General features: G+C 38.7%; 1 protein-coding gene and 1 pseudogene across 3 annotated transcripts in view; both read right to left on the bottom strand.

The window, feature by feature from the left end:
• The window catches only part of ALOX5 (arachidonate 5-lipoxygenase), an 81,108-nt gene that overhangs the window by 33,726 nt on the left and 24,031 nt on the right, over nucleotides 1–23,351 (bottom strand). For all 3 annotated transcript variants that reach the window (XM_006837450.1, XM_006837452.1, XM_006837451.1), the window contains exon 4: nucleotides 1,327–1,449. In XM_006837450.1, the coding sequence (XP_006837513.1) occupies nucleotides 1,327–1,449 (123 nt within the window). The remainder of the gene's footprint in view (nucleotides 1–1,326; nucleotides 1,450–23,351) is intronic.
• LOC102823786 lies at nucleotides 8,596–13,189 on the bottom strand (annotated as a pseudogene).

Genomic DNA, 23,351 nt, shown 5'->3' with positions numbered 1-23,351 from the left:
GCACTGCTTCAGTATGAATCCAGATGCTTGATTTTCATTTTTATCTCCAGTTTGATCTGGATTGTAGCATGAGGAAAAACTGTCCATCTTTGAAGCCAGACAGATCTGAATTCAAATCCTGGTTTTGCCAATTTCTACTTATCTGAGGTCAGGCAAATTCTTTGACTTTAATCCATCTGAACTGGCGTTTTCCTCATCTGGAAACTGTTAATAATAGTACCTTCTCGCAGGGTTGCTGTAAGGGTTAAAACAGATGACTCCATAGACAGCATCCTGCAGTGCTGGGTAGTTAAGTAGGTGATTGATAAATGGCAGTACCTTGCTTGTTTTCTAAAGATGAGAGATGAGTACATATGGTCTTTGACTCAAAGGGATTCCCTGTAGAGAAGGATTGCAGGGCTGTGGGGTGTGTGGGTGTGAGTGTGTGTGTTGAGTTCTTCTAACAAGTCCAAGGGAGCCAGGTCCTTGAAACCTCCCAGACCATGGGCTTTCATTGTTTTTCTTTAAGAACCCTGACCAAAGGAGGTGCCTTTCTCCAGGCTAGTGTAGCTCAATCCCATCTACATCTTGGAGCTATCGAAACCACCCTATCCTTACAGATCTGTTCAGCATTTTCCAGACATGCAGAATTATGAAAATCCCCTATGGTACCAAAGGGCAGGTTCATATGGCCCTCTGTCATCCTGGAGTGGGACTGGGGGTTCTATATTCTTAAGAAGCATCCAGATGAGTCTCATGATTGAAAAAAAACAAACCCTGCACCAATTCAAACTCAACCCAAAGTACATAGCATCTCTGCCATTTGTTAGCAGGGGCCTTGGGTGGGGCATTTGAGCTCATTCCTCAGGGTCCTCACCTGTGGAAGTGTGGAAGGTCACTGTGCCGATCCCATGAGGCTGATGTAATGGGCATGTCTAGGAGCCGGCACAGGCATCTAGGCCATCATAACTGCAGAGCCCCTGCCATGCCGAGGCTTAGCCTAGACAGGGGGTCATGTGATGGGATCACTTAGGTAGGGATGGGCCATTCCAAGTTCAGACCTGAGGGCTGAAAATACAGCGACTCTTTGGCTGTTTGGTATCCTGTGACTGTGTACAAGTGGGCTTCAAAAAGTTCATGGAAAAATTCCATTATCTTTTCATTCCATTTCCCCCCCACTGGTTTTGAAGCCTCCTTACAATGAGAAGCCACTCTGCTACCAAGATAAATGCAATGTGTTTGGGGACAGGTGCTTGGCAGACTGTTCCCCCACCCAAGGCACTCACTAGGGGACGGGGGAGATACCTGCTAGGACTGCCCGGAGTCCTGGAGTTCTTAGGAACTTACGCTTTGGAGTAGTTCAGAACAAAGTCCACTCCTTTCTCACTGTCAAATTGGATGTCTCGAGGTAAATCCTTGTGGCATTTGGCATCAATGCTTAAAGGGAAGCCAGGGTTCCACTCCACCCACCTGAGCATGAAGAAGGAAGAGGAAATCGGATTAAATGCCTGCCTCTGGGTTGCTATTCTCAGGTAAAGGTGACTTGTGTATTTGTCTCAATGTGACACCTGGCAGTTGATGTGCCCACTATCAGCTGACCATGCATCCTATGTGGGGGTGCCGAGGGCATGAATTTTGTTGTATCTTCAGCATCACAGAAGGAGGCCTGAGGTCCCTAAACCTGAGGCAGGTATTTACCGAAAAGGGCTATGTGTGTACCTGTGAGTAAAAGGCGTGAAGAGGTTGCTATAAACAATTTAAATATACCAAAAAAAAAAAAGCTAGGTGCAGTTGACTCAACTTTGTCATGCCCACACTATGTGAATCAGAGCAAAACTGTGCCCCGTGGAGATTTCAATGGCTGATTGTTTAGAAGCAGATTACCAGGTCTTTACTCTGAGTGTCTCTGGGTAAATTCCAGCCTCCAGCTTTTTGGTTACCTGCCAAGCACATTAACCACCCAAGGACTTCACTGTTGTTGTTGTTGTTGTTAAGTGCCGTCGAGTCGGTTCCGACCCATAGCTAGATGCCCCAAATTGAGCCAGTCATTTGACAATCCTATTAGTGTTAACTAAGGGGCTTAATAGAAGTCCTGGAGTGGCCCTGTGGGTTAATGCTCTGGACTGCAAAGTCATAAGATTGGTGGTTCAAACTCACCAGCCCCTCCTTGGAAACCCTCTACAGGGTCGCTATGGGCCGGAACTGACTCAATGGCATTTAACAACAACAACAAGGAACCTAGTAGCATAGTGGGTTATGAGTTGGATGACTAACCACAAGGTCAGTAGTTTGGATCTCCCAGTCACTCCTTGGGAGAAAGATGAGGCTTTCTGCTCCTGTAAAGATTTACAGCTTCGGAAATCCTATACAGGGTGGCTGTAAGTAGGACTGACTCCACCTCACACTACTGCCCCATTAGTGTTATCTATCAATTTAAATAGTGTGAACAGTTTCCTCCATGCCATTGAGAAGTTCAAGAGCTCGAATTAATTTTAAGAGTCCAGCATTTTTTCATTGAGCCCAATGAGGATGAAGGTGCTAGCAAATGCCATTCAGACATCCATTCTTATATGCAGCATTCATTTGGAAAGGACCCAGGCTTCCTTAGGTGGCGGTGCTAATGGCCCATCTTGGGGCAGCAGGAGAAGATGGCCTTCCTAGTAATGGGATCTGGAGAATTGGACAATTCCCGCCTTCTTCTGTGGGGATGGGCAGTGTGCTGAAGCCAGACACCTTCACCTTTCCCACAGCCTGGCTGGTCACTGACAACGTGGTGTGAACCAGTGCTACAGAAATGAAGAGACAAAGGGAAAATTACACTCCATGGAGGAAGATCTAGTTGGACAACCAAGTAGAAATAAAGAAGTAGAAAAGGCATTTATTTTTTAAATAATGAAAAAAATTATTTGCTATTGTTGTTGTTGAGAATACATACAGCAAAACATACACCACCTAAACAGTTTCTTCATGTACAATTCAGTGACAATGATTACATTTCTCAAGTTGTACAACACCCTCTTTTTCTGAGTTGTTCCTCTTCCATTAACATAAACTTGTTGTTGTTTTGCGCCGTGGAGTAGGTTCTGACTCATAGCGACCCTGTACAGGATTTCCAACGCTGTAAATCTTTACTGGAGCAGAAAGCCTCATCTTTCTCCTGGGAACAGCTGGTAGTTTCGAACTGCTGACCTTGAGGTTCACAGCCCGATTCGTAACCACTACGCTACCAGAACATAAACTTACTGACCCCTAATCACACTGCAGGGTAATGTGCTGGGCCGAAAGGTCAGTTGGAACCTCAAGGTCAGAGGAAACACTATACAGAGTCGCTATGAGTAAGAACCAACTCAATGGCACTTAACGACAACAAGGATGAAACTAATGAGAAATCTTCTAAAGATGCAAGTCAAATAGAAAAAGACTGCAACAGCTCTTCTGCTTTCTGCCCTCTCTTCTTTCTGCCTTCTCTCCTCTCTCCTGCCTTCTCTTTCCCGCAGAGGTCACCTTCCTCTTCCTCACCCTGAATAAAAGTCTCTAGACAGGCCATCTGGTGTGCGGTGTGGTTGATGAGCGGTGGGCGCCGGGTTGTTTTCACCCCTTTCATTGGTGTCAGAAGTGGCGCCCTAACCCGCTCATTTCAATATGCCCTCCCAGAGCCCGCAATCATCTTCCCTGACTCCTTCTTAGCACCCATCACAGGCAGGAGTTACTTCTTCAGCCCTCTGGCTCCAGAAAATCCCCTCTTGTGGCTGCCCTGGGTGTGGAGATTTGGACTCTGGTAACCAGGACATAAGATTCTGTCCGGGACACAGACTGGGTGCCAGGTTCTGTGTCTCCCATAGTGAGTTCGGAACTCACGGGAACAAGTCCGGAACTTGTCCATTCTAACCCCCGCCCGCTGAAGGGACGCCTCAGAGGGTGGTGTGGCCTCCGTTTACAGACCCCCTCCTTGTGGCAGGAACGCAAATTAAAATCTTATTAAAAAGAAAAAAGACTGTAACAAAAAAAATATATGATTTCTGAATTAAGAATTTCAATAGAGAAATGTAAAAATGAATAGGCCCTGATGAGAACTGACTGCTCATGGGAGACACAGAATTTATTCACTCCACAAGTAATTACTGAGCACTTACTACAGTATATAAAGACATCACTTTATGTAGAATGGGAACAAGGTAACACACAAAGAACAAAATCATGAAGAATGGAAAAACATGAATGGAAATACAGGACATGGAAGTTGGATACCAAAGAAAAGGACTATATGGAGAGGTAAGAAAAACTTTCTTAAACTGAAACAGACCAGTGGTTTCTGATTGAGAGCTATCTTTAATTTTAGGTAGAAAAAAAAATGAAATAAAAGAAGACATACCTAGATATATACTGATGCTAATGTCAGTGAAGAGAACATGAGAGAGAGAAAAAGGAGAAACTAAGGGGGAGCTAAGAAGAGGGAGAAAGAAATATCTGGGAAAAGAAAAAGAATCAAACTCTCATTAGATTCATCACTGCCACACCCAAAACAAGAAGACAGTAAAGTATTCTTTTAAAGATCATTATCTCAGATTCTTAAAAGACGTCAAGTAATCAGTAAGGACAGGAAGGAAAAAAATAAATACATTTTTGATAAGCAAGGACTCAAATATTATATCAATCACCCACATACCCTTTCTGAGGAAATTAATTAACTGATGAAGTTCAGTCAAATAAATGTTAAATAGAAAAACCAAGAGATTTATAATTACGAGTCTGTTGTTGGAGTCCTGGTGTGGCGCCATAAGATAAGCACTCGAGTTCAAGGGTGGTTTGAACCACAAAGTCAGCAGTACACACTCACCAGCCGCTCTTCAGAAACCTGGTACAGGGTCACTATATGAGTCGAAACCGACTTGATGGCACTTAACAACAACAACAATGCCTAGGACATCAATTCTTATGCATTCCATTTCATTTTCTTTTTTTAAAAGTTTTTATTGTGAATTGAGTGAAGGTTTACAGAGTGTATCATCAGTTTTACATTCAGTAAATCATATGTTTTGCTTCATTACAATGATTACAATCCCTCCATACACCAACAGTTAACAGTATTTACCTCTATTCACTTTAACATTGCATTCCTCCCCTGTGTCTCCTCATACCTTCATCTTTCCTCTTGTTGTATAGTGCCTGCCTTGTCACCCATGTTAACATGTGACTACTCACTAGTTTTGAAATAATTTTCCCTCCCCACTTATCAGTGGAGAAAAAATTGAAGTTGTCAAGGACTTCATTCTTCTTGGATCAACTATCAACACTCATGGAAGCAGTAGTCAAGAAATCAAGGCAAATCTGCTGCACAAGACCTTTTTAAAATGTTGAAGAGCAAAGATGTCAGCTTGAGGACTAAGGTGCCCCTGACCCAAACCTTGGTATTTTCTATAACCTCATATGCATGCGAAAGCTGAACAGTGAATAAGGAAGTCTGTAGAAGAATTGATGCCTTTGAGTTATGGTGTTGGAGGAGAATATTGAAAGTGCCATGGGCTGCCAAAAGAACCAATAGATCCATTTTGGAAGAAGTGCAGCCAGAGTGCTCCTTGGAGGCCAAGATGGCCAAACTTCATTTCTCGTACTTAGGACATATTGTCAGGAGGGACCAGTTGCTGGAGAAGGATATCATGTTTGGTAAGGTGGAGGGTCAGAGAAAAAGAGGAAGAGCCCCAATGAGATGGATTGGCCAAGTGGCAGCATCAATGGACTCAAGTGTGGCAATAGTAGTGAGGTTGGCCCAGGATTGGGCTGTGTTTCGTTCTGCTGTGCATAAGGTCACTATGAGTCGGTATGGACTCAATAGCACCTAACAAAAACAACAAATCTGTCCACAGTGAAATACTATGAGCAAAATGAAGTCTTTGGCAACTTCAATCTTTTCTGCATTTATATGATTATTATTTATTGGTCCAGTGGTGAGGATTTTGGTTTTCTTTATGTTGAGGTGTAAGCCATATTGAAGGCTGTGCTCTTTGATTTTCATTGGTATTTTAAGCCCTCTTCTCTTTCAGCAAGCAAGGTTGTATCATCTGCATATCACAGGTTGTTAATGAGTCTTCCTCCTATATTGACACCATGTTTTTCTTCATATAATCTGGCTTTTTGAATTATTTATTCAACATACAGATTGAATACACATGGTGAAAGAATACAATGTTTGCTAATTTTAAACCATCCAGATTTCCCTTGTTCTGTTCAGTCAACTGCCTCTTGATCTATGTACAGGTTCCTCATGAGCACAATTACATGTTCCAGAATGATAAGAGTTACCCTATAGTTTATTAATATTTTCCCCTATTTTAAACAGTGCTTTATCTTGAAATTTACTTGACTTCCTTGTCCTTGTTCCCTCTTTTTGCTTTGTAGTTGACTTCATTATAAATTGATATCTCTGGTTTTAATACTCCTATGTCTGGATTGAGTTTTGAGTGGTGTTGTCATGTATGGTAATCTCAGGTTGTTGTCTGCCCTTGTTGTTTTCTCAGTCCAAAGAACACCCTTTATTTTGTAAAGTTGGTCTTGCTATTACAAATTCCTGGCATTTCTGCTTATCAGGAAATGTCCTAATTTTACCATTGTATTTGAAGAGCAGCTTTTCTGGGTATATGGTTCTTGGTTAGCAGTTTTTTTTTTCTTTCAGAGTTTTATATATGTCATCCTATTGCTTTCTTGCTTGCATGGCTTCTGCTGAAAACAGAAAAAGTTACCTATAAGGGAGAACCAATAAGAACCAATTGGTTCTCCTTTATAGGTAACTTTTTGTTTTTCCTTAGCTGCTCTCAGAATTATTTCCTTGTTTTTGGTTTTAGAGAGTTTGATTTTTGGTGACTTCCAATTTTCCTAGATTCATGGTTCATAATTCCAGGTTCCGATTATTAATGAATATTTGCAGCTGTTTCTTCTCATTTTGATTTGTGCCCCATCAGCAAATGAAGGTCCTGAAAGCTTTGCTCCATCTACATCATTAAAGTCAACACTACTTTGAAGAGGCAACTCTTCCTCAGTCATATTTTGAGTACCTTCCAACTTGAGGAGCGCACCTGTCCTCACTATGTTAGACAACATTTCACTGCTGTTCATAAGGTTTACAGGGGCTAACCCCTCAGAAGTGGGCTGTTTAGTTCTTCTTCTTAGTCTATTATTAGTCTGGAAGCTCTCCTGAATCCTGTGCACGGTAGGTGAGTCTGCTGGGATTTGAAACACTAGTGGTCCAACTTCCAGCATCCCAGCAACACACAGGTGACCACAGGATGTGTGGGGAACAGGGCTATAGTACATTTAAATAAGGTTAAAAAAAAATGTAGTAATTTAAAAACAAAGTAAGAGGAAAACAACGAGATACTATTTCACTTATCAGGTTGATAAGAATCAGAATGTGTCAAGATGCAAAATACATTGGTGAAGTAAGGACATAGAAACTCTCAATAGCAGAAGCCTTTTGGTAAGCAAATTCGTTAACTTAAAGTGCATTTTGCCTGTGTCTCTGCAAGTCTACTTTTAGGAAGATTCCCAGAGAAGCTCTTTAATGAGGGCACCAGAGACGTATGAGAAAGATAATTGCAGTTGACTTTTTTCAAATTTTTATTTAAATGCACAGTATAGAAATGACATTTAAATCAACTAGATTTTATGGAAAATGAAGTGCCTTTGTTGGTTCCGACTCATAGCAACCCTGTATACGATTTCCAAGGCTGTAAATCTTTGTGAGAGTAGAAAGTCTCATCTTTCTTCTGGCTAATAAATTAGACTCATGTAAGGAGCTCTGGTAGCGTAGTGGTTACGAATCGGGCTGCGAACCGCAAGGTCAGCAGTTCGAAACTACCAGCCGCTCTGTGGGAGAAAAATGAGGTTTTCTGCTCCCTTAAAGATTTACAGCCTTGGAAACCCTGTACAGGGTCGCTATGGGCCAGAACCGACTCGATGGCATTTAACAATAACAACAGCAATGTTAAATAGAAGGTCATCTAAATATCCAAATTTAAGGATGTAACAATAAGTGATTACTTTAATTCAACAGTCTTCTTTAAGAGACTGAACACTTTTGGGGGACAACAACATTAGTAAAGTATGCTCACCATGGAATGGTCAATCATTTAAGATCAAAAGGACAACATTTACTTAAGGACAAAGTTAAAAAGGTATGGGAAGGAGGGCGGAATGGAAATAGGACCCGCAAAGAGGAAGTGGGATAACTGTTGCATGGAGGGGATTACAATCATTAAGATGAAACAAAGTTAATGATTTGTTGAATGTAAAACTGATGATCTATGCAAACTTTCACTCAAGTCACAATAGAAAGTTAAATTTTTTAAAAAAGGAAGTTGAACTCTTTCAAAACACAGCTTTACTTTAAACTGGTCCAGAAGTCAATAGCATGGGAATACTTATTAACAGGGGTGGTGATCTCCTGATCACATTTCATTGGTGCTGCTTTGATAATGTTACCCACATATGGAATCCCCCCTAAAGCTTAGCTGCAATCAAAAGAACTTGGTGCTCACTGGAAACTCTCTGATATATCTAATATTGACATATCTCCAACTGTACCTTCCTTTATATTCATTCCAGCCATTCCCTGTGGGCAACTCATAGTTGTGCCACTAGACCTGCACTGTCAGCTATGATGGGTGGCAACATTCCCAGGGCTTTAGCATAAGACTCCATTGCAGAAGCTTCTTTTCCAGGTGTTCCACTATTTGTTCTAGAATCCTTTATACTTTGGACCAGAACACAAAGAGCATCATAAAGAGATCTTTCAGGTTCATTTAAGATTTGTTGAGTGGCACCACACAGAACAATGGTGCAAGCCTCGCCAAGAGTTTATCTTCTCTGATAATGACTTCCTCAATTAAGTTTGCAACATCCAAGTTTCACTAATTCAAGTGAAACAATTTCACCACCTGTTACAAGTGCTAGATGTTCCACACCTGCAAAATCTGCATGCTCAATAGCCATGACAACAGAAGCACTAAAGAGCTGTTTTGGGTAATTATAAATTAAGTGCCTGTTAATTAAGCAATTGATTCCATACTTAAGAATGCATTCAACCCCCCTCCAAGACTGAAACTCAAAGGGAACACATGAGCAAGCATGTAAGCTTGCTGATGACCACACTGGTCTGCTGGTGAGTGGAAGAGGGAGAAAGGCAGTAATGAAGAAACGGGCTGAATTCGACCATGTTCCATAGACTTCCATTGACCTGGAGATGACAGAGAGAAGAGGAGGGGCTGGTTGGTTGGAAGTGTGGTGAGACCTGGGAACTCCTGAGTCCATGGACAGGGACATAGCCACAGTGGGTTAGAGCTGAGAGAGAAGTGAACAGCTGACATGAAGTGAGAGAAGATGCACAAGAATGCTCAAAGGTGTATATAATACCCATTTGATCTAGCTTCGATGGTTTGATGATCAGAACTCAATTAGAGGAAGATTTTTAAAAAAACAAACAATTTTTGATAAAGGAAACAATTTGATGAACTTGACCTATACTTATGGATGTACTAGTTCAAAATACCAACTGAGAGGGAAGGAGTCTTTACGTCAAGTATCAATCCTATCCCTACTGTATACAAGGTTGATAGGGATGGACAATTTAGACATTGGCTACCTAAAATGAGGGGGCAATAAAGGCACAAAGTGACTGGCTTACAAGTTTTCAAGAGAGGGTTTAGTTTCAGAGTGTGCAGGGGAAAGTAGAATCCCCACTGAATAGTTTTCATTCTGTCTAGACCGGTCTGATAAAAAGAGATAGGGATAAGATTCTTATGATTCAATAGTGAGTAATTGTTACCATGACTAATTGTGACTGCCACAACAGTAAAGATAGAGGTTTTGTAACAAAAAGTGGGGGAGTAGTTAATCTTACAGTCCAGGACTAGAGGACCCCAGGACCATCAAGGGAGAAGATTACGAGTGAAATGTGGGACCCTATTCAGAGAAGCAGTCACACCAGAGATGGAGGCAGAAATGAGGACATGGAAAATGAGAGCAGCTGAGGACTCTAGACTCATGGAAAGAGAAAGGCTGTGTGCTGGTGGCCAGGAGGCAGGCAGGCAGAATGTACCCTTTGGTTGTTTGATTGCATATTCCTGAGTGTTTTTGTGTACATATGAAAAAACAAAAACAGGGCATAGAAGCCAATACTGTTGAATGATGATGTATGGAGGAGATGGAGGAGATTGTAATTGCAATGAAACAATGAGTGTAAAACCGATGTTCTCCCATGTAAACCATCACTCAAATCACAATAAAAACTTAAAAAAAAAGAATGCATTCAACTTTCTTCTCCATTTTTTCCCTTTTCTGCATATTCTATTTCTGCAACTTTTGCTGTAGAGTCAGTTCTCACCCTGAAACCAAATATTTTTATTTTGTTCCTATACATTCCAGTGGATATTTGCAATAAGAATTTTAGGATTTCAATTAGTTTTGGTTGATTTGCTCCTTTTTTTTTTTTTTAAACAGATAGCCCTCATCTAAATCTGCCTCCTAATCTGCCTTCTTGATGACGTGAGTTGCCTTCAGATTACCAGAGCCTTTCAGTCTGAGTACAGATTCTACAACTAACTTAATTAAGTGATCTTTGTGATGAATAATGTTGATTCTGCAATGTTCATTACATATTGATGGAATTTAATTTAATCAGAACCATGATTAACTGCAGAACTCTCTTGCTGCCTCTGTGACTGCTCTCCAACCCTCTGACAATGGTCTTGAATCCTTTTTGCAATTAAAATTTCTGCTTCCCTTAGTAATTCTGCTGCTAAAACTGCAGAGGTAGTGCCATCACCAACTTCATCATCTTTTTTAAAAAAATGTTTTATTGTGAATTATGTGATAGTTTACATGGGAGAACATTAGCTTTACGTTCATCCTATCGTATATTGTTTCATTGCCCAAATTCTTGACACATCAACTAAAACTTCAGTTGCTGGGTTGTCAATACCAATGCTTTTATTTTTAGAACAGTTGCACCATCATTTGTTACCATAAGAGAGGAAGCTCATCTGCTGCTAAAAATAATCTTGTCTATGCCATTGTGTCCTAAAGTGCTCATTATCAAGTTTCCATCCAGTAGCAATGGCAGCAATAAAATAATATAGATGAGCTGTCTATGCTCTCTCTTCATCAGCTTCAGCCTTGAAGGATGTTAACAGGAGCAAGAGAAAGGAACACCGTGGTTCTAAGGATTTTGGCACACTCACAAATGCCTTACAGCTCACACCAGTAACCAGGAGAAAAGAGTGCAGCTTTGTTTCTAACAGCTAAAAATTAAAGACAGCCTAAGCGTCTGTCAATAGAAGAGAAGATAAGTAAGTAATGGTTTGTTCATACAATGGTACAGTAGACAGAAGCTAAAATGAATGCACTAACTCTATCTGTATTAACTGGATGTTCTTCAAAATATAGCAACAAAAAAAGCAAGTCACATAATTATTAGATTTAATGATGTGGATTAAACACCACACAAACTCACATATACTAAATTGTAGTGTTTTTGTGTTGGTTCATATTCACACACACACACACACACACACACATACATGCAGCAACAGCAAAAGGGCAGGAGCTGTGGGATTATCACCTGTGTGGGTTTCTTGGTTTCTTTATCTTCCCGTGTGCAGGATTGTGTATGGAGGGTCAGGCAGACTCAGAGACTTTCTGCCATATTGGGGACTATTCTTAGCTGTTGATTTACTTCAGAATTGTAATTTGAAAGCCTAGGACTTCATGTGAAAGAGGAAGTTCCACAATTATGCAGACTGTGCAAACTTCAGTGTTTCCTGAACCAAAAGTTGAAAAGGAAGCAGAAGAGGGGCCTGGAAAGGACAGATGAGTAGAAGGAGGAAGACAAAATGGTGATTATATCTAAGAAAAAGCCTAAGTACCTCGCTAGATAATCCCTCTGCCTATCTCTCTTGACCCTACCCTGACTTAAATAATGGAAACTAAGAGATAAAATTATCATTATTTAGATAATATTATTGAATAACTAGCTAGCAAAGCCCAGTCAATTAAGAAACCTAAAACACTAACGCTTCCTCTCTTTGAGTAAGGTGAGTGTTTCCCAAAGGGAGTTCTATATTACCATCATTCTGCAGTGCACTGATAATTGTATGTCAAATGCTCCTGGGGAAATTTTGTAAAAAATACAAAAGCAAGCAAACAAACCCCCCCCCCCCCATGTTTTATTGCTACAGAACTTAAATATTGAATGTTTATGTGCATTGTGAATTTCCAGGAAGGGGAATGCAATAAGCAGTTTTCTAAAATTATTTTACCACTTCTTGTTGCTGTTAAGTGCCATTGAGTCGATTCCAACCCATAGCAACCCTGTATAGGGTTTCCAAGGAACAGCTGATAAACTTGAACCATTGACCTTGCAGTTCAAATGACTTTGCAGTCTGACTCATTAGCCCACAGTGCCACACCAGGACTCCTGACCTTGTTGTTGTTATTTGCCATGGACTCAGTTCTGATTCAGAGCGACCCTGTACAGGGTTTCTGAGGCTATAAATCTTTACAGGAGCAGAAAGCCTCATCTTTCTCCTGCAGAACAGCTGGTAGTTTTGAATTGCTGACCTTGAAGTTAGCAGCCAGATTCATAACCTCTATTCTACCAGAGCTTCTTTTTAACAGTCCACACCAGGACTCCTATACTATCACAGGCCCCTCTTTTTGGGTATATGTGTGTGTGGGGGCAGTTTGGGACAGAAATTCCAGGGTACACTTTGGAAAATGCTCTTACCAACTGAAATGCCGGTAAAACAAATTTAGTTTGTCACCAGACATTAACACCTTAGCTTGATTAGTGGGAGTACTGGTAATAGTTGCTGTACAGTCACCAGTCAAGACACAAACTAGTCTGATTGTATGAGAGCTGCTTAACATCAGTGCAATCAAGGACACTTTCATTCCAGAAAGCTAGAAGTTTGCCAGAAGCTCGCTGTGGGTTGTGACACAGGTGACTGAGGTTGGTAGGACAGCAGAGGAAGGACAATAGAAACAAGCACCTTTAGGATGGGGAGACAGAGCTCTCAGATAATTTTATATGTTCTATAAAAATATAAGCCATCATAGGGTGCCTGAGGTGAGAAGCTTGCACACAAATATTCCCCCCAAATTGTGAGTTTATAATTCTTAACATTATCCATAGTATAAAATCAAGTTACTTTCCCAACATCTTGTGCCAAAGAAATAAAAGTTTTGTTTTTTAGCTTTTTTATGGTGAAATATAATATGTATATGCATAATATGTGTTCACCACTTGTCTGTCATAGTCAGTTTGTCTTACTGTGGTAGGTTGCCTGTTACTAGGATGTTGCAAGTTTTCAAATACCAGCAAGGTCACCTATGATAGACAGGCTTCAAGGAAGGTTTCAGATTAAGGTAGACTATGAAAAAAGGCTTAAAAATCTACTTCTGAAAATCAGCAAATGGAAACTCTATAGATTACAACAGAACACTGCCCAGTGTAGGACTAGAAGATAAGCCTCTAGGTTGGAGGCCACAGCAATGATCATGGAGATAGCACAGGACTGGGCAACATTTTGTTATGCTGTAAATCAGGTCACCATGAGACAAAGCTGTCTTGAAGGCAACTAACAATACAGTATGATGTGGGTGTATGCTCAGAAAAATGTTATTCAGCCAACAACAGCCAAACCTATTCTGAAGTGCACTACATGACCAATGCAATCACCAGTCAGGTCAAGAATCAGAACACTTCTAGTACCCTATAAAGACACATATAACCCCCTCACCACAGCCATTCTCTATCACACATATTAGGGGTAATTCTGACTTTTATGATAGTAACTTTTTTTTCCTTCTTAAAATAGTTCTACTAGTATATAGTTTGAAAATTTTATGTGTTGAACAGATATTTTGTATCTGGATCTTTTCCTTCAAAACTGTACTTGTGAGATTTGTCCATATGATGTGGTTTGACATATTCATTTGACATATTAATTTTCCTGTTGTGAGATGGCAGACTAGGCAGACATACTACTCAGAAACTTTACAAAGAAGACACAAGAGGGAAAATTAAACAGATACAGATGAGAATCCTAGAAACGAGAGTTTCAGAGGAAAGAATAGAAAAGTAGATTAAATATTGACCAGGATAAGAACTTGAGCAAAAGTGGTAAGAGAGGAGATAAATGGAATAAGTAATTTGTCAGCTGACCTTTCACAATTCTGCAATTCTGAACTTTTTTCAAGAAGCATTTGATCAGGACATCAAACTGATAACCCACTCCACTTGCCCAGGACAGCACAAGTGCAAGTACCAGTAATTAGAGACCAGAAAGCAACTCTGCCCACATGACTCAGCCAATATTGAACCTCCTGAAGCCCCACTCACTTGGTGAGGGTCACTATCCACTCTTGTACAACCTGATCAATGTTAGACAGTGGCCAACAACAGCCACACCCATCCTAAAGTGCACTACATGAATAGCAGACAGAGAATTGTACACATTCTCCATTTCTCTATCATACCCACCAACAGACAGGTGTGGAGTGCTAAAGAACACACCAAAATACAATCACCAATGAGGTACAAATACACTACCACCACCACAATGTCTCAGATACAGCAGACATTTTCAGTTCACACAAGAAACAAAACAGAGTGGCTCAAACAAGTGATCTAAATACAGAGCCAGAAAACAGGAAGAAATATCATTGTCACTAACTGATGAGGAATTTAAAAATAATGATGTTTAGGGACTTGCAATGATTCAAGATAAAATTGGAAAAGCTGTAGACAAAATCAAGGAAAACATAGACAAAACTAGAAGAATTCAGGAAAACACTACAAGAACTAACTGATAACTGAAAAATTAGAAACCATACAAAAATTTCAAGTAGAAATCCAGAAGATTAATTCTAAGATTTCAGAAACAGATAATGCATTGGAAGGGCAAAGGAATACATTGAATCATTGGAAAATTGAATTAGTGAGATTGAAGACAAATCTCTCAATAATAATTTGGTAGAGAGACAATCAGAAAAAAAGAATAAAAACAAAAAATGAAGAAAGCTTAAGAACTATATGGGACATAAGCAAGAGGAATAACTTACAGGTGATTGAAATTCTAGAACAGGAAGACAAAAACAAAACAAAAAATCCACAGAGAAAATTGTTAAAGAGCTGTTGGAAAAAAATTTCCCAAATACAGTAAAGATGAGAAGATACTGAATGAATCTCAAACAGGATAGAACATAAAAGAAAATCACCATGACATACTATAATCAAACTTTTCAAAATCAAAGAATCCTGAAAGCAAATCAGAAAAAGTGAAAAGTTACTTACAAAGAAGAACCAACAAGACTAAACTCTGATTTCTCAGCGGAAACTATGCAAGGAAGAAGGCAATGGAATGGCATACAAAGCTCTGAAAGAAAGAAAGTAAGAAGAAAGGAAAAAGCTAACCAAGAACTTTATACACAGCAAAATTGTCCCTCCAATATGACTTCAAAAAAATTAAGATATTTGCAAATAAGCAGAAATGAATGAATTTGATCAATTTGACTAGCAATACTAAAAGGAATTCTTCTGAAAGGGAATCAACAATGACAGACAACAATTTGAGATAAACATACATTACAACACAACCCAGAAGTCAACCCAAATATAGAAATATCCAAGGTAAACCAATGCAGCACTGGAGGCACCCATTAATCTATTTCAAGAAAGTTGGAAGACAGCTACTTGGCCAACCAATTGGAAGAAAACCATATTTCTGCCTATTCCAAAGAGCAGTAAACCAATAAAATATGGAAATCATCAGACAGTATCATTAATATTACTCATTAACAACTTACAATATGCAGATGATACAGCCTTGCTTGCTGGAAGCAAGGAGGACTTAAAATACTTACTGATGAAGATGAAAGATTATAGCAATATGTATTGCACCTCAATTTAAAGAAAATAAAGAGCCTCGTAACTGGACCAAAGACTTCATTTTGCTTGGATCTATAATCAATGATCATTAAGCAGCCATGAATAAATCAAATGACATATTGGATTAGGCAAATCTTCTGTACAAGACCTCTTTAAGGTTTTAAATGTAAGGGAAAAAAAAAAAGGAAATATATTCAATTGTCTCATATGCATGTGAAAATTGGACAGTGAATAAGGAAGACCACAGATTCAATGCATTTGAATCATGGTGTTGGAGGAGAATATTAAAAGTACTATAAACTACCAGAAGAACAAGCAAATCTGTCTTGGAAGGACAGACAGAATGCTCCTTAGAAGCCAGAATGGTGAGACTTTGTATCTCAGATTTTGGACATATTATTATCCTTGGAGAAGGACCTCATGCTTGGTAAGGTGAAGGATAAGTGAAAAAGAGTAAGACCCCCAAATAGTAAATTTGCACAGTGGCAGAAGCAATGAGCTCAAGTGTAACAGTGATTGTGAAGATGTTGAAGGGTCAGGCAGTGTTTCATTCTGTTGTACACACTGTACCTATGAGCTGGAACTGACTCGGCAGCATCTAAGAATAACAATAAATGGCAATCTAAAAAAAGTGACAATATTAATTTCTGATAAAATAGAGTTAAAGGAAAAAATTAGCATAAGAAAAAGGATAGGACACAGCCATAATAAATATCTATACATCCAATGAAAGAACTTCAAAATACATAAATCAAAATCTAAAAGAATGGAAACGAGTAATAGACAACTCTACAATAATTGTTGTTGTTGTTGTTAGGTGCCATCGAGTCAGTACTGACTCATAGCGACCTTATGCATAACAGAATGAAACACTGCCCAATCCTGGGCTAACCTCACTATTGTTGCCATGCTTGAGTCCACTGATGCTGCCACTATGCCAATCTATTTCGTTGGGGGTCTTCCTCTTTTTCTCTGAACCTTCACTCTACCAAACATGATATCCTTCTCCAGCAACTGGTCCTTCCTGACAATATGTCTGAATTATGAGAGATGGAGTTTGGCCATCCTGTCCTCCAAGGAGCACTCTGGCTGCACTTCTTCCAAAATGAATCTATTGGTTCTTTTGGCAGCCCATGGAACTTTCAATATTCTTCTCCAACACCATAACTCAAAAGCATCAATTCTTCTACGGTCTTCCTTATTCACTGTCCAGCTTTCGCATGCATATAAGGTTATTGAAAATACCATGGCTTGGGTCAGGTGCACCTAAGTCCTCAAGCTGACATCTTTGCTCTACAACACTTTAAAAAGGTCTTGTGCAGCAGATTTGCCTAATGCAATATGTCGTTTGATTTCTTGACTACTGTTTCCATGAGTGTTGATACATGATCCAAGAAGAATTAAGTCCTTGACAACTTCAATCTTTTCTCCATTGATAAGAATGTTGTTTATTGGTCCAATGGTGAGGCTTTTTGTTTTCTTTACATTGAGATGTAATTCATACCGAAGACTGTACTCTTTGATCTTCATCAGTAAATGTTTCAAGTCCTCTTCACTTTCAGCAAGCAAGGTTGTATTATCTGCATATCTCAGGTTGTTAATGAGTCTTCCTCCAATCCTTATGTCACGTTCTTCTTCATATAACTCGGCTTATCGGATTATTTGCTCAGCATAGAGTTGTGGGATGACATCAAGAACATCATACATGAAGAAAGCAAAAAGTCATTAAGCAGACAAGAAAGAAGGAAAAGGTCAAAATGGAAGTCAGAAGAGACACTGAAGCTTGCTCTCCAGCATGGAGATGCTAAAGCAAATGGAAGAAATGAGGAGGTACAAGAGCTGAACAGAAAGATCAGCTCAAGTAGATATTGCAACAAAATGTACAAAGATCTGGAATCAGAAAACCAAAAAGGAAGAACACGCCCAGCATTTCTCAAGCTGGGGGAACTGAAGAAAAAATTCAAACCTTGACTTTCATTATTGAAGGATTCTCTGGCCAAGTTACTGAATGATGCAGAAAGCATCAAAAGAAGATGGAAGGAATACACAGTCTATAATAATAGTTGCTATTAAGTGCCATTGATTCAGTTCCAACTCATAGTAACCTTGTACAGGGTTTAAGTGGAGCTGTTGGTGGATTCGACTACCAAACTTTTGGTTATGTTTATCCTACAGAACCACACTAGGATTTCACAATAATAGCAGGAGACTTTAATACATCACTTTTGATGGAGAGAATAATGAGAAACTCAGCAAAGACTTGGAAGAACTAAACAATACTTGATCTGATAGACATAAAGAGCACTCATGGTACACATTCTTTCCCACTGTACACGGAACATTCTCCAGAAAACATGACTCAATAAACTTGCCAAAATCAAAATACTACAAAGCATATTCTCAGATATCAGTCTGTTTTAGGAGGAGTAAAGCCAGAATACTTCATAGAAGTGAGGGTGGCAATATTTCATCTTTTAAAATTTGGACATACATCAGAAGGTACTAATCTTTGAAGAAGGGTTCATACTATAAAAGTGGCAGGTAAGTGAAAAAGAAGAAGACCCCTAGCCTGATGGATTGACAGAGTGGCAGTAGCAATGAACTCAAACAAAACAATTGTGAGGATGTCTCAGGATGGGGCAGTGCTTTTTCTGTTGTGCAGAGTGTTGCTATGAGTCACAACTGACTGAATAGCACATAAGAACAAAAAAGACAAGGTAACTATGAAGTACTATCTCATTGTGGTTTTGATTTTTGTTTCTCAAAAGTCCTGGTATGGTAGTGTGGGATAAAGCACTGGACTGCAAGGTCAGCTTGAATCACAAGATCAGTGGTTCAAACGTACCTTGGAAACTCTATATAGGGTCGCTATGAATTGGAATGGACTTGACGATGCTTAAAAACAACATTGACTAGTGATGCTGAACATTTTTTCATTTGCTTATTGACTATTGATATGTTTAATTTGTATAAGTGTCTATTAAAATACTTTGCTAACTTATAAATTGGGTTATTTGATACAAGATTGGGGAAATATGGTGGCCTAGGCAAAAAGGCTGTGCAGGCTTGCTGCAGCGAGGATATGGACAACCAGATAAAACAGATACAGAGGATGGTCCTGGAACTCTGAGTTCCAGAGGAAGGAGTGGGGTTGAGTGCTTACTGGGAGAAAAAGTTGAATAGACATGGCAAGAAAGGAAGTGAATGACTTTAGAGATGAGAAACCATATCCATGATGCAGAAACCTACCTGTGGATTGTGGAGAGAAAATGTGCAATTTTATTTGATTTTTTTCCCAACTGGGTTTTTTTCTGACAAGGTTACTATGAGTTGGAACTAGTAGAACCTACTTTCCAGGCAGCAGGAGCCACGAGAAGGTTGTGATCCCTGGGAAGGAGCTATATACAATAAGCCACTGGGACAGGCTTTGGTCCAAATCTGCAAAGTCAACATGGGCTAGTTCTGGGCTGGCTCTCACTAAGAAAGGGGTTGAATGGATACGTAGGGAAGAGAAAAAAGTGGGGAAAAAAATAAGGAAAGAAGGTGGGTGATCTGTGTGGGCCCACTGGATACAGTATGGCCATTTTGAACATTCTCAGGGGGCTGTGAATTCAAGAGGTCTGTAGGTGGTACGGCATATAATTTAATAGTGAAGAGAAAGTCATTGACTTACAATTTTTTGTTGTGTGGGCTGTTTCTGTTTGTTTGTTTATTTTCCTTTTTCTTACATCACATGACAGGAGGCAGCAACAGAGGCCATACAGTCAAGCCACATCCATACCCTCTACAACCCCACGAATGACAAGAACCAATACCAGCTGCCATACAGCAGAGGAGCAACTTCAACCAGAATTTAATAAATCCATTCTGAATTGAACTGTACAATCAGTGAACAGAGAAGCTCATCTCCTGATCACATGCACCAGGGGGCAACTGGTGAGTGCCTAAGAATACACCAACATACGTTCATTAACTTAATACAAATACAACAGCACCACAATGCATTGAAAGCAGCAGAAATTTTCTGTTCACACAAATTTTCTGTTCACACAAATGACCAAGAGACAGAGCTAGAAAATGCTTTTGAGGAAGAAGAGTCACTGAAATTACCTGAAAAAGAATTCAGAGGAATAATATTAAGGTACATCCAAATGTTTCACAGAAATGCCGAGGAAACCAAGGAAAAATTCAGAAAAGTGCTATAGGAACAACCAAACAAAATAGAAACAGCACTGGAAACAATTTAAAACATGCAACCAGAAATGCAGAAGATCAATACTAACATATCAAAAATGGACAATACACTGAAAGGGCAAAGGAGTAGAATTGATACAATATAAGCCAGGATTAGTGAGCTTGATAACAAATCAATACTAGTAAGATAGAAGAACAATCAGAGATAAGAATGAAAAAATCTGAAGAAAGCCTAAGCTTCACGTGGAACAACATGAAGAGAAATAACCTACAGGTGATTGAATTTCCAGAACAGGAAGAGACAAAGAAAACCACAGAAAAGCTAGACAAAGAGCTGTTGGCAGAAAAATTTTCCTATGTTGTGAAAGATGAGATGATAAATATTTGAGAAGCTGAACAAATCCCAAGTAGGATAGATCCTAATAGAAAATCGCCAAGACATATCATAATCAAACTCTCCAAAATCACAGACAAGGAACAATCCTGAAAGCAGCTCATGAAAAGTGAAATTCTACTAAGAAAGGAAAACCAATAAGATTAAGTTTTGACTTGTCAGCAGAAACCATGCTGGCAAGAAAGCAATGTGGAGACATACAAAATTCTGAAAGAAAGCAACAGCCAACCAAGAATCATACACCCAGCAAAGCTGTCCCTCAAAAATGACAGCAAAATCAGAACAGTTCCAGATTAACAGAAATTAAAGGAATTTGAAAAATCTAAGCCAAGTTTACAAAAAATACTAAAGGGAGTACTTTGGACTGAGAAAACAACAATAGCAGATAACAACTGTAGATTGACATAAATGGCAGCACCACCAGAGTTCAATCCAGATATAGAAGGATCCAGAATAAAACAAAACTATAAGACTGAAAATAGGGAATCAAAGACTTCAATGTATAATGAAGACAACTGCACAGCAAAAGAGGGGAAAGTATAGTTATAGAATACCAAATAGCAAGAAAGTCAAGTCGATTTCATGATAAAATGAACTCTTTAAATTTGGAGAATAAATTAATAAATTACTGGTTAACCTCAAAGAAACATAATACACCTTCACATTATATCAAGAAAAGGAAAATCCATGAAGATTTTGTAAACCTTAAAACTATGAAGAAATTGATAAGAAAAAGCACATTAAAAGGAACCCAGCACAGGGAAAACTGTGGAACAAAGAAGCCAGCAGCACCACACCACAACACAGCAAAATGACTGCAATTAATTCATACCTATCACTAATTAGGCTGAACATCAATGGATTAAACACACTAGTCAAGAGACAGAATAGCAGAATGGATAAGAAAACAGGATCCTTCAATATGTTGTCTACAAGAGACACACTTTACACCAAAGACAAAAATCGATGAAAAATAAAAGGATGGAAAAGTATTTATCCATCTAATGGCAATAAAAAATGAGCAGTATGGAAATATTAATCTATGATAAAATAGACCTTAAGGCAAAACCCAGTATAAGAGCCACAAGGAAGGACATTATCTCATGATTAAAATGTCAGTTGAATAAGAGGACATAACAATAAAAAATGCCTATCCTCCCAATGAAAGAACCTTAAAATATGTAAATAAAACTCTAATAAAATTGAAGAAAGAAATAGATTACTTTAAAATAATAGGAAATGTTAATACACCACTGTCAAAAAAGGACAGAACAATCAGAAAACAACTCAACAAAGACACAGAAGAACTAAACAACACCTCATAGTGCTCAACCCAATAATAGACCCACACTCTTTACCTGTGCACATAGAGCTTTCTCTAGAATAGATCATATGTTAGACCACAAAGCAAGTGTTTATACATTTAAAAACATTAAAAAATACAGATAGTTTCTCACATCACAATGCCATAAAATTAGAAATGAACAATATGAAGAGCAAGGAAACAAAATCAAATACATGTAAACTTAATAACATCCTGTTTAAAAGCCACTGGGTTATAGCACAAATAAAAAATGAAAATTAAAAATTTCAGGAAGTATGTGAGAATGAAAACACAACAAACTAAAACCTTTGTGAAACAGCAAAAGCAGTGCTTAGAGGACAATTTTTAGCAATAAATGCACACATCCATAAAGAATAACCCAAACCAATGTATTAACAGCTCATCCAAAAAATTGAAAAAGACCAGCAAAGTAAGCCTATAGTCACCAGAAGAAAATGAAAGTTTAGAGCAGAAATAAATTAACTAGAAAATAGAAAACTAATAGAACGAATCAATAAGACAAGAAGCTGGTTCTTGGAAAGGATTAATAAAATTGACAAACCATTGACAAATCTTACAAATGAAAACAGGGAGAATACACAAGTAATGGGCATAAGAAATGATGTGAGTGATATCACACCAGAACCAACAGAAATAAAAAGGATAGCAACAGAATACTATGAAGAGTTGTATGCCAATAAATTAAAAAAACTTAGAGGAAATGGATAGCTTTTTGGAAAAATACAACCTACCTAACCCAATACCGAGAGAAGTAGAAAACTCGAACAGACCTATAACAAAAAAAGAAATCGATCAGGTTATTTTTAAAATTCCCAACAAAAAAGTCTAGGCCCAGATGGCTTTACCGGTGAATTGTACCAAAAATTCAGAGAAGAGTTGACACCAATTTTACTAAAACTATTCCAAAACATAGAAAAGGATGGAAAACTCCCCAGTACATTTTATGAAGTGACCTGTTTTCCAGTTTCTTCATACCAAAACCAGGTAAGGGAATCATTAGAAAAGAAAATTATATCCTTCATGAACATAGATGCAAAAATTCTCAACAAAAATCCTAGCCAATAGAATTCAACAGCATATCAAAAAATAATACATCTTGATCAAGGAAGATTCATATCAGGAATGCAAGAATGGTTCAATATTAGAAAAACAATCAATGTAATCCACCATATAAATAAAAAAGGAAAAGAATCACATGATCACTATCGATTGATGCAGAAAACGCATTCGACAAAATCCAACAACTACTCTTAATTAAAACACTGAAGAAAGAAGGAATTGAAGGGAAAGTCCTCAACATAATTAAAAGCATATATACCAAACCAACAGCCAACATCACTCTCAAAGGAGAGAAAATGAAAGCATCCCCTTTGTGAACAGACACCAGATAAGGATGCCCTTTATTACCACTCCTATTCAATATTTTGTTGGAAGTCTTAGCCAGAATGATAAGGAAAGAAAGGGAAATTAAAAGTATCCAAATTGGCAAAGAAGTATGA

Source organism: Chrysochloris asiatica, unplaced genomic scaffold (genome assembly GCF_000296735.1).
Source record: "Chrysochloris asiatica unplaced genomic scaffold, ChrAsi1.0 scaffold00020, whole genome shotgun sequence".
Taxonomy (NCBI): Eukaryota; Metazoa; Chordata; class Mammalia; order Afrosoricida; family Chrysochloridae; genus Chrysochloris; species Chrysochloris asiatica.
This window is presented reverse-complemented; position numbering and strand designations above follow the sequence as displayed.